Source organism: Equus asinus, chromosome 22 (assembly GCF_041296235.1).
Source record: "Equus asinus isolate D_3611 breed Donkey chromosome 22, EquAss-T2T_v2, whole genome shotgun sequence".
NCBI lineage: Eukaryota > Metazoa > Chordata > Mammalia > Perissodactyla > Equidae > Equus > Equus asinus.
Genome location: NC_091811.1, coordinates 20656645 through 20668729, shown reverse-complemented (window position 1 = coordinate 20668729; position 12085 = coordinate 20656645). Strand labels below are relative to the sequence as shown.

Genomic DNA, 12085 nt, shown 5'->3' with positions numbered 1-12085 from the left:
CCTCCCTCTCTTTCTTCCCTCTCTTCCCTCCTTCATTCTTTTCTTTATTCCTTTCTTTTATTCTTCCTCGCCTCCTTTCTTCCCTTCTATATGAAAAGTGAACTTCTTTGGAAACTTGCGTCTTCTTCATCTTCTTGTCTCTAGAACATGGCACTGTTTCCGATACATAGCAAGTACTCAATATATATCGTTGGATTCATATCTGAATGTTCTGGGATAAGAGCCCACTAATCTAAGGTAGAGGTATTTCCATAGCAAGACCGTGTTAATCAGATAAAATTATTTTGGGTTGTGTTAATCAACTAAAATTATATTTGGTAAGAGAGATATTATTAAAAATGTGGGTTCTCAAGATGATTTAAAAGAATAGTGCAAAATATATATTTTTGTTAACAGTAAATTGTCTTGATTAAAGTTAAGACAAATAGGGTCATTTATTCAGCACATAAATTTTACATTTGGGAAATGCAAATATTTTAGAGAAGTTTCATTACTTTAGGTTTATCAGCCTTGGGAATAAAGAATTGATTGCTTTGATTTTATAAACAATCTGCCTGTGGGTGATGCTTGTCTTGAATGCTGATGAGTGAAAGCTGATGAGCTTCAGTTGGTTTGGAAGCTGGCGATTTCATTTATCTCGTAAGTATAGAAAGTGGAGTGTAGAGAGTGTTTCCAATAATAAGGCTGAGGGGCTATCGGAGGAAAGGGTATTGGTCAAAAACAGACTAACAGCTTGAGGGTCCAAAGGAAAGAAAGTCAGTCTTAAAACTGGCAAGGCAGGTCAACAACTGAGGATTATCTCTGTAGCCGAGATTTTAGGAGAATTGGTCTCCAGTGCAGGTTTAGAGGAAAGGGAGATGGAAACAAAATCCTAAATAGGAATAGGGAAAGGAGCGATGTCTCAGTTCTACTGAGAGAACAACATGGTCAGAGTTTTCATGAACACAATTCTACCTTGGAATACGAAATGCAGTCAACAAGGGATCCTTGTTCTCACATTCCCTAGGCCTCATAACTGCCTGTATTTGCCTACCTTCATTCCACCTCCTCGTCTACTATAATTGGTTTGTTGTTCTTTCCTTCCTGTTTGCTGTTGCAATGTTGCAGGCCTATTTCTAAAAGACTGAAACCAGTTCCTGTCTTTCATTATCCAATGTAACATTCTTCAAGCAAGACGCATTAACTCCATCAATACTTGAAATGTGAAGGATGTTTAAAAAAACACATGATGAATGGGAGAGTTAACACACTGGATACTGTCAAGAGGTTACCTGTTTCTTAGGTATGGATCACTTTTCTTGTAGAAATGTTTTGCAATCAAAATGATGGTAAAGCATTTTTAAATTTCTTCTTTGCCAAGAAGTGACTAGTGTGAGTATGTACACTCACACATTTATTTATCTCCTTTTCCTTCATTTTTTTTCTTATTATATTTATTGTCAAAAAGGACATTGAACATTGTGAAGAAAATCTCACTAAGAAAATCATAATAAATGTTGAATGCATCCCAACATTTTAAATGTCATATTCTGTATTATGAAATTATAAAAGAATAACTTAGTTTCAATTATATGTAAAATGAGCCCATGTTGAGATTTCTTTTTTTGCATCTGGGTTTTAGCAACAGCAGATATGCTACTTCTCTCAGAAGCCTGGAAAATTTTGCTAAATCAAACTAATGAACTCCTAAGTGTCACACAACAGCTTTCTTTGTTTTTCTCTTTCTTCCTGCCCAAACTGTGCTCCTGATTCCAAAAACAGTAGCATCCAGTGAACTTAAGAAGGAAGTTGTATATAAAATGACACCCCAGGAGAAGTAATGGAAGAGGTTATCTAAATGTGATTGGTGGGTCCCATGATACTTGCTCCACAGAATAACTGATCTTTCATTGTGTGTGACTATAAAAGCAACAGTATACAGAGAGAGGCAGAGTAAAAGGAAGCAAAGAAAATGGAGAGCTGAGGCAGCTGATTTCCAATAAGAGAGAAAAAGAGACAGAGACAGAGAGAGAAAGAATATTTATCTTAAGTCTTTATTGTTCAGGCATTGGGATAAAATGGTGCCCTCCATTTTTCTGAGCACCTTTTTGCTTCATTTTGCTGTTGCTGTGGCTTCAAAACCGTAAGAGAATATTATACTCTCTATTAATATTAAGGTACTAGCAAAGTGACCCTATTAAATATATTCCATGTTATAATTTGATTATGCTTTGCCATTTTGGCTTCTGAGACTGCTGGTTCGCCTTATACATTTTAGACAAGTGTATGAAGGGAATTGACATCTTTTTCTCAAGCTCTCTCTCTCTCTCTGCATACTGAAGTTTATTGTAATACTGTCTGTGAAAAATATGTATGTTTCAGGAATATCTCAATGAGCTAAAATTGCTTTTATGAATGTTCTGTAGTTCTCCTACACTTTTCTAGAGTATTGGTTACTTTCTTTGCGTAGGCAATATATCCTATGGATCTCGTCTGTGATGCAGAGTCATTCTACAGAAAAGGCTTGTCTCCACCTTTTAAACCTTAATGAATCTGTATCCTTGAGTGTTGTCTTAGAATATGATGGCTTCAATACCACTATTTTTGACCAGTCTGTGGAAGAGGATAACTTCTATGCTTGTGCAAATTTCAAGGTGAGGCACTGGATTTGACATTTCAGAACTTCAGATGGGAAGATACAATTATTACTCAAAATTAGTTTTAGAGAGAGAATAAATCTTGATTTTGGATGAATTGTGAAAGCTAGGGAGGAAAATTGGAGAGCTCCTGAGGGGCAACATATAAAAGGAAACTTTACATATGCAACAAAACTTGTAAAATATTGCCACTTTTTTGTTATAGGGAGTGATGATAAGACATAGGTGTGGTTTTTTAGATAGGACAGCTGTTTAACAATATGAGGAAGGAGAATCTAGGTAAAGGGATGCAGAATTGGGACTCAGGGCAACAAAAAAAGAAAATAGGAGGCAAGAAGACATAAAAATCAGTTTGTTAGAAACTGTCCTACTAAATAAATTAATCGTAATAAGTGATCACTGTCTCTTATTAAGCAATAATGGGATGAGAAGCCAAAGTAAGACATTATTTACTAAATGTCTAAAAATAATTTTCCCATTCTCTGCTCTTTAACATAAACAGGTTTCTCAGAAGTCTTCTGAACAGTTGGCTTTTGTGACATTGTTGGCTAAGGGAGATACTCTTAAAATCTTTGAGAGGAGATCTGTAGCACTCGCTTCTGAAGAGACGGTAACCTTTGTGCAGACAGATAAACCCATCTACAAACCTGGAGAGAATGGTAAGTCAATATTCATGGTTTCTTTGTATCATTTGTTGACCTGGGAACACATGCTTCAAATTTAAAGCAATCCAAACACATCAGCTTTAGTCTTAAATATATTCTCACTGTTATGGTATCAGGGATTTCTAGAATTTTTACTGACTGTCCAGGTCAATTATGAAATAATGTCCTCTAAGTCCAGTAATTGAATGTTTTGCTTCTTAAAATTTTGCATGCCTCTTTCACTGTTTACCAATTCTAATGACAGGCTTACATAATACCATGGTTAAAAGCGTGGGATATAGAGCAAAATTACTTGTTTTGAATTATTGTTCTGTAATTTACCAATTGGGCAAGCTAATAAAACCTCTATTTAGACTCAGTGTTTTCATCTGTAGAAGGACGATAATAAGTGTCCCACTTGTAAAAAAAATTGTGAGAATAATGTAAGACAGTCAATGTGAAATGGTAGCAAACACACACAGACTCCATAAGTGATATTTATTCCTATTATTCATACCAGTGGAAGTAATCATAAATTTAATAACCTAAGCAAAGCCCTTCTATTTTCTTTATTATTGTAAGTAAAAGGTAGCAGAAATAACACTCAACTAGGGTTCAGAAGAGTATGGTTTATGTCTTGGCTCTGTTAGTAAATTATTGACTTCTGGCAAGTAAATTCTGATCTTTGAGATCTTTAGTTTTCTCATTTGTAAAATTAGAAGGTTGGATGACAGCATCTACATGTTTTGTTCTAATATTATATATTGGTATGATTTATTGAAAAGAAAAGAATTAAAACAGAATTCATATAGTGAGATTTTTGCTGCATTATATTCTCTTTTCTGGACTCATTAAAATGCTGTGATGACACGTATGTATACAAAAGTAGCTAAAATGGTTTTTCTGGGATCCTGCCAAAATTAATTTAATGTTTTCTAACATGGATATATTTTTTCAGGAAAATTATGTTTAACTCCTGCCATACATATTTCACATTTGTCCTTCTGTGACTAATTCTTTCACCAATTTTTAAGATAGCTCTACGGGCTATCTATGGGTAAAAGCTTCTGGTGGTGGCAGCAGCTAGTGTTAGCTTTGGTGACAATGGAGCATCATCGACAGAGGAATAACAAATATGCAGTAAGAGATGTTTCCAAATGAATCCCAAATCATAAAGGGTCAAATCAGAGAGGGGAGAAAGGAGTGCAGTATTCTATAATAGCAAGGCAATTAATTTCTATGTCTATTTACAAGATATCATACCTGAGAGAGAAATAAGAAGGAAAAAATATTGTCCCCTCTTCCTCTTTTCTTTTAGTTCAAGTTCGTATTGTGACCCTGGACACCAAGTTCATACCTATTGAGGATTTGGTGAGTTAAATAATTCCTAAGGGTACAATGAAATTTAAACAAATTAAACAAATCCATTGCTATATAAAGTGTCATCAGGAAGCTTTCCGTAAGTATGGAAATAGGTTCTAACATGGAACACTATATAGGTATAATTTCAGTGCTAAATATTAAATTTAAACATAAAACTTTCCTTTATAGTGAGTTGATTTATACATCTTTAGATCTTTTCATCATATATAGAAAAAATGGGTTGCATGGAACCTGCTTTCCACTTCCCAGAAGAGATTTGGGATCCTTTCACATTTGGGATTTTCTTGGCATCTTTATCTATAGAAATTTTGTCCTCAGGGGAACTGAGGGCTAAGTCTCAACACTTAAATTAAGTCTATAATTTTGTGATGAAATATCTGGCAAACAAAGAATGCACTATTACAGTATTAACCTGCATTTTTTTCCTATTTCAGTTTCCTTTAATCACACTTCAGGTAAGAGATCTTCTTTTTCACACCCATTATTTAAATATTCAGATAAATAGTGATGTGTGTCTAGTTTTCACTATGAGTAGTTAGAAATTAAGATAACTGAAACAAGGGCAAGAGTAATCTTTATATGCAAACACAAAGAAAGGCATCAAATAAAGATCTAAATAAGGGGCTGCCACTTGAAGTGTGGACTGTGTGGCAAACACAGTAACAGGGTTTCATGGGAAATAAAAATTGGCCTCTTTCTAAAGGAGGTTTATGTTTAAAATTGCATAATTTTGGCTGCTGGTCCTTCTCAATCATACTTTAGCCACATGTTGTTTTAAGGAAATAGAAAACATACAACACCTGAAAATTTAGAAAGAAGTAGATGGTGATATTATTATAAAATAGACTCTTTGTTTTCAGAAGACGGTCAATGGATTCTCCTTCTACCAGTTCACATCTCTAGTGTAGTGTAGTGGCTTTCAGATTTATTTGAAATCTTATGCCTGTCAGTAAGTAATTTGTATCAGTCAACTCCAACATATGTATTTTAATCCTTACATACAATGTGTACCATTATTATAACTAATTCTGAAGGTTAATACACTGAGATCTAGTCAATCATCATTAATGATTATGTGTGTAAATACATACTTCAAATTGTCTTCATAATTTGAATGCTTTTTACTTTGTTATATGGATGACAAATAGTTCATCTTTCTAGTGGGATAAATAGCAGGTCAACCATTTTCATGGTTTCTGCATTATTAGTAATCTATAAATAGTATTATCATCACATCATAACTCAACTAGTCTTGTGTTCCATAGAAAACAACAGAAATCTTAACTAACATTGGTTTAAATGAGTAAAAGTTTTATTGTTTTCACAAACCCTACATTTGAGTATAGGCACTTCAGAGTTAGGACAGTAACAGCATAATGTTACCAAGGACCCAGGCTTCTTCTTCTTCACCTCCATGCCATCCTCAGTGTGTTGTTTTGTTTTCAATGCCATCTAAGTCTGATTCTTTTAGAAAGAATTTCTACCCAGTGACTTCTACTTAAATTGAATTGGTCAGCACTCAGTCACGTGGGATATCCTTACTTAAAGGAAATCTGGAAATATGATTTAGTTTTCTAGATTTTATTCTAGAGGAAAGAAAAAAAAGTGAGTAGTGAATAATGTTTTTGGTTCTTTGTAGAAATCTTTTTATGAAGATTTCTTCAATCACAACCTGAAGATATCAGTAAATTTATTGATCCAGACTCACATAAGCTGCAATATGCTAAAAACAAGTAAAGGAGAATAGGTGGTATTATCAATCCTTTCTTATTGTAGAACTTCCACTTAACAGCCCCTGCATGCAGTGTGTAATTCATTACCAACTTACTTACAGATCAAATAAACACCAGTGACAATCTTTCTAAGTATTTGTCAGGAAGAGTAACTCCTTGTGCTCCTATTGATGTGGGTCCACTCTATTTTGGAGAGCACTACTCTGGAGCATGAACACTGTGTTTTAAATTCTTTATGCAATTCTGGTTCAGAAAAATCAAAAGCATTAGTTATAGATTATATTTTCTTATCTGTTTTGGTCTTAAGAGAGATATACCTTACGATTAAATTTGAATACCTCAGGAAATTATGTTGTTTTTACAATTTGAAATATTAGTTCAATGAAATGCTAGAGCTTTACTTCCAATAATTACAGAAAGTACCCAAAATAAGGAAGGAAAGGATAATACTCTCGTATGACCTATGTTTTTATTTCTTCTTTATTTTTTAGGATCCTCAAAACAATAGGATTTTTCAATGGCGAAACGTGACTTCTTTTCAAAACATTACCCAACTCTCATTCCGATTGACTTCAGAACCAATGTTTGGAGATTACTCTCTTGTTGTGAAAAGAAACTCAGAAAAGATGTTGACACACCAGTTTACTGTTGATAGATATGGTAACCAACTGCTACTTATGATTGTCCTATATAAATGAATAGTTCAAAGGACTGAACAAAACTTTTATGTTAGAGTTAGGCAAAAGTAGGTGAAGCTTGATTTGGTTTTCTGCCTTCTTTTCTTGGCCTTTTCTTCTTTATCACCTCTCCTTTCTTTCTCCTCACTCCTTGCCCCATATCCTTATTCTCACATCTGCCTTTTCTCCCTAGGAAATATCTTATTTTCTAGAATCCAGACAGTCTTCTAGGAAGGATCTAAAAGATTACAATAAATAAAATATGAAGTTCTGAGAATAGGGAAAAGAAAAGAAAGAGAATAATTAATCATTAATGAGACACCATCACTAACTGGTGCCCCACGGAATCGGGGGCAATTGAAAAGCGGTCTATACAGAAGCACACATAAGAAAATGTTGTGCATGGAAGCACACTTAGTTACGTGATTGCAGTAAGTTTTGCTTACTGGGGATTGTGGGGCCTGAATTATATTTCTTTGTTTCCAGTGTTGCCAAAGTTTGAAGTTAAGGTCAGTGTGCCACAAACAGTAACTATTTCAGATGATGAATTTCAAGTGGATGCATGTGCTAGGTAAGTATTTATTCAGGAGATATGACTCCGCAGATCAATACAAGACTCAGAGAGAATGAGAAATTAGATTAACCATGTAACTTTAATTATTTATATACTTACCATAAAACTATTAGAGAATTAATGAGTTCTCATTGTAGAATATTTGAAAAATATAAAAACATAAGAAATGACCTATAAGTAATTCTACCAACTGCCATTAATATTATGATTTATTTTCCTCTAATCTTTTATGAATACTTTCCACAACTGCAGTCATACTTGTTGACCCACTAGAATTAAGAAAACATGTCTCCATATTATGCCAATCTTTTCACTAATTCCAATTCCTTGCTGCATAACATAACATATCTATATGTGGCTATACCACAGCCAATTAACTATTCTTTTATTTAACATGTAGGCTGTCCATTTTGTTTTCCAAGTAATAAATAATATTATAATCTATATTTTTGCATGTAACTGTGTAAGAAGTAGCTTTTGAATTAAAAATTATTTACTTAGGAAAGATTTCCAGAAATGAAATTTCCAAATTAGACAAAATGTGTAACATTCTTTTAGTCTTTTGATCGCCATATTGCTCACTAAATATGTTGTGTCATTGTACAATTCCAGCAGCTGGTTCCAAAGCACCTGCCTCATTGAATCTTCATCATGATTAGTGTTTTCATTAAAAAGAAAGAAAGAAAGAAAGAAAGAAAGAAAATAAACTGTTGAAAATATCCTAATGGGAAAAATGCAATTTTAATAATTTAATGTGAATTACTTTGAATCCTCTTCAGTGTAAAAAAATTCCTACATGATTTGAGAAACTTTGATTTTCTTTTTATGAAATTATTTCTAATACTTTTTTCTTTTTTTTGAAAGTGTGATAACTTTTCTCAAATTTCTGATAATAACAAAAAATAGCTGATATTTATTGAGTGCCAATGACTGTGCTAAATGCTACATTTATTGTATTCTCACCACAATGCTGTGAGATAGGAGCTATTATCATCTCTATTTTAAAAAGAAAAATAGTAAGACATAGAGAATGGAAATAACTTATCAACATTAATGGAGCTTTTTGATGGCAGAACTAGGCTTTAGACCTAGGCTATTTGGCTTCAGAGCTACTGTCTTAACCAACACCCCTGTTATACTTTATATAAATGATTAAAAATATTAATATTGCCATATTCGTTAAACACTGTTTAATTGATGACATGAAAATTACTTGCTTTGAATATTTTCAGAGCTACGTTAAAGATACATTGGGTAACGGGCTGTCTAATAAACATACATGGGGAGTGCTCAAGGATGCCACAAAGAAACTTGGAAACCAGTTTTTAGTCTTCTTTTTTTTTTTAATAGTATTTAAAATGTTCTTTGGACTCTAGGAAAATAATCATAATATTTTTATGAGTTTCAATGGAGAGTAGCTGAATGTTTGCCAGGGTTTCGTAAATATAATAGATGAGAGATTATAAATTATCTGTGTTAAAAATAATGGAATAATGAATATAAGCTTGAAAAAATCCAGAATCCTAAAATGGCTTCACTAGAAAAACCCTACACAAAGCCAAAATGGTCTGTGGCATTAAGATCTGCCCAATGGTATGCTAGAAGAGTACAACACACATATGAGGAAAACCAAAATATTTATCAAGTATCACCTTCATAAAAGACTTGCTAAGCTAAATGCTGATATGAATTTGGGACTTCTTGAAATTTCTTTAACGTTATAGCCTACTTAGATTTGACATTAAAGAGTACATCAGTATCAGCAATAATAAGACCCTGAAGCAGGACCAGCCAGTTGAGACAGGAGCTATGCTTCCTACAAGGTTATTTCTGGGCAGACCATGAGAACAAGATGATGAAATCAGTATGTCTAGAAGTTAACATCAGTGAATGGGTTGCCTATCTCAAGTTGTATAATACTGTGTCTGTGCATTGTTTCTTTAGTATTCCCTGAGATTTAGCTTGGAACACCTAGAGAAAACAGTAACAAATTAGATTATGTTAGTAAACAACCTCATAGATGAATCAAGCTTTTAAGAGGGAAGAAAACTGGCCTACAGGCAAAGACATTTTAATAAACTGCATTAGTATCCACCAAAAGCTTTTCAAATCACAAAGGGAGAATGTTGATTCTGACCTGTATGAAAATTTAAGCTACATATTTCATGAACATGTGTTAACCAGTAGATAATGCTACTATAAGAGTTTTATTTTATAAATAAAAGACAGTAAAAAGAAGAAATAAGATATGTTCAGGTATAACACTTGAGGCCTGAGCTCAGTCTTGCGTCTACTTTACAGATGATTTAGTGCTTTGAGTTCAATCAAAATCTCAGAAGTGTTAAGAATTTTTAAATAGAGAGAGAAACAAATTAGTGGAGTAGAAAGAGCATGGACTATGGAGTCAGGAAGATCTGAGTTTAAATTTTAATTCCACCAATTACAATGTGAAGTGAGTTACTTGATCTGTTTACTTATGTCTAAAATGAAATAAAATACATACATCTCCAGGTCATTGGGAAAAATAGATGAGATAATGTATGTAAACACCAGATATGTACTGGTGTCCAACAATTAGAAAAAAAGTATTGTGATCAATAAATTTAATTATATTTGGTTTTACTATATACTAATTTCACATTTGTTATCTATTTTTCTAAATCTTTGTGGAAGGAGTCCTCAAGTAAAAAAAAACTCAAATCAACTTTATTTGCCTTTGATTAAACCTTTAATGTTGCAGTTTTTTGCGTATTTTAGGAGAAAATGAGATATTTATTTAACCCTACTTCATAAGAGATTGTACTTTTTGTCAAAGCATATCCAGTTTATGCTGATATTCATACCTTTTATATTTATTGAGTGGTAAAATGAGAATTTTTTAAAATATTGATATTGATAAAGTGATAAATTGATAAATATTGATAAATAAAAAATAAAATATTATTTTCTGCTAAAGGAAAAAAGTCCTGCAAATAATTTTTATAATACTTCTATCAGATTAAATATAATTTTTTTTTAATGAGGAAGATTGTCCCTGAGCTAACATCTGTGCCAATCTTCCTCTGTTTTGTACGTGAGATGCCTCCACATCATGGCTTGGTGAGCGGTGTGGAGGTCCACGCCCAGAAGCTGAACCTGCAAAACCCGGGCCACCCAAGTGGAGTGTGTAAACTTAGCTCTACACCACTGGGAGAGCCCCAGGTTGAATATAATTCTAAAAGCTCAATTTAATCATTAAGTCCTATTCTCTGAGATTTTTAGATTCTATATTACCTTGAATTTGACTCCTAAAAAAGCAGCTGAACTGGGGATTGGCTCGATGGCGTAGTGGTTAAGTTCCCATGCTCTGCTTTGGTGGCCCTGGGCTCTCAGGTCTGGATCCAGGGTGTGGACCTAAAGCACCTCTCATTGAACCATGCTGTGGCAGCATCCCACATACAAAAAGTACAGGAGGATTGCCACAGATGTCAGCTTGGCAACAATCTTCTTCAAGCAAAAAAGAAGAAGATTGGCAACAGATGTTAGCTGAGGGCCAATCTTTCTCACCAAAATAAAAAAAAAAAAAGGCAGCTGAATCTTTCTAACAGATCTAATGCCTAATTTAACCTAAATTCTGTGGGGAAGATGAGGATTCCTAATTAAATTTGGTCATTGGAGTAGTCATAGTTTAGAGATTTCATATATAATTTCTGAAGAAGACCATAAAATATTACCATAGTAGTGTTCATCTGTAGTTATCTGTACACCTTCTCACCCTAGGTACACCTATGGTCAACCTGTGCAAGGGAAAGCTGAAATCTGGGTGTGCAGAGAATTTGTTTACTCTAGAAATTGTGAGAATGACAACAATGAAATATGTGAACAATTTATTGTACAGGTATGGATCAGGATCTTTACTCCAAAAAAAAAGTCTTATTCATTTTCTTTATTGTTTTCTCTTTGATTCTACTTACAAAAAGGACCGAACACTATATTTAACACTATTTTCATTTTGTAGATAATGGAGAATACACCTAGATAAGGTGAAGAATGAGGAGAAAATATAATGTTTAACAAGTCTGCTAACTTTCTAGGCCATGTAAATAGTTATCCATTTATAGATTCATAGAATTTTTAGAATTTGAAAGATCTTATTGACTCCCTTGTTTTGTATATTGTCTAGGTGACCTCCCTGATCTTTCTCTGGAGAATCATTAAGCATCCTTTAAATAAATGAATCCCTGATAGTACTCACCATGCAACCTAGCATTGTCCTTATGAAAGAATTTCATGAAAACATCTGCAGTTTAGAGTATCTGCTTTTGCTGCTTTAGATTTGAAGTTTATTTTAGAAGCCATCATTTGCTTTCCTGATCTGTAGCATCTTAACCTTAAGTGGACAAATCTGCTCATGTCTTTGAGGATCACCTTTAGAGTTCAAAAGTGAAATTTGTATACA

General features: G+C 33.5%; 1 protein-coding gene across 1 annotated transcript in view; it reads left to right on the top strand.

Annotated features, from left to right (window-relative positions):
• The first annotated feature begins 2057 nt into the window (after window positions 1-2057).
• LOC106837422 (ovostatin homolog 2-like) overlaps window positions 2058-12085 on the top strand; it is a 45030-nt gene continuing 35002 nt past the window's right edge. Inside the window, 6 exon segments of the mRNA XM_070494690.1 lie at window positions 2058-2122; window positions 2450-2633; window positions 3139-3355; window positions 6886-7056; window positions 7560-7644; window positions 11407-11524. Coding sequence (XP_070350791.1) covers window positions 2058-2122; window positions 2450-2633; window positions 3139-3355; window positions 6886-7056; window positions 7560-7644; window positions 11407-11524 — 840 coding nt within the window.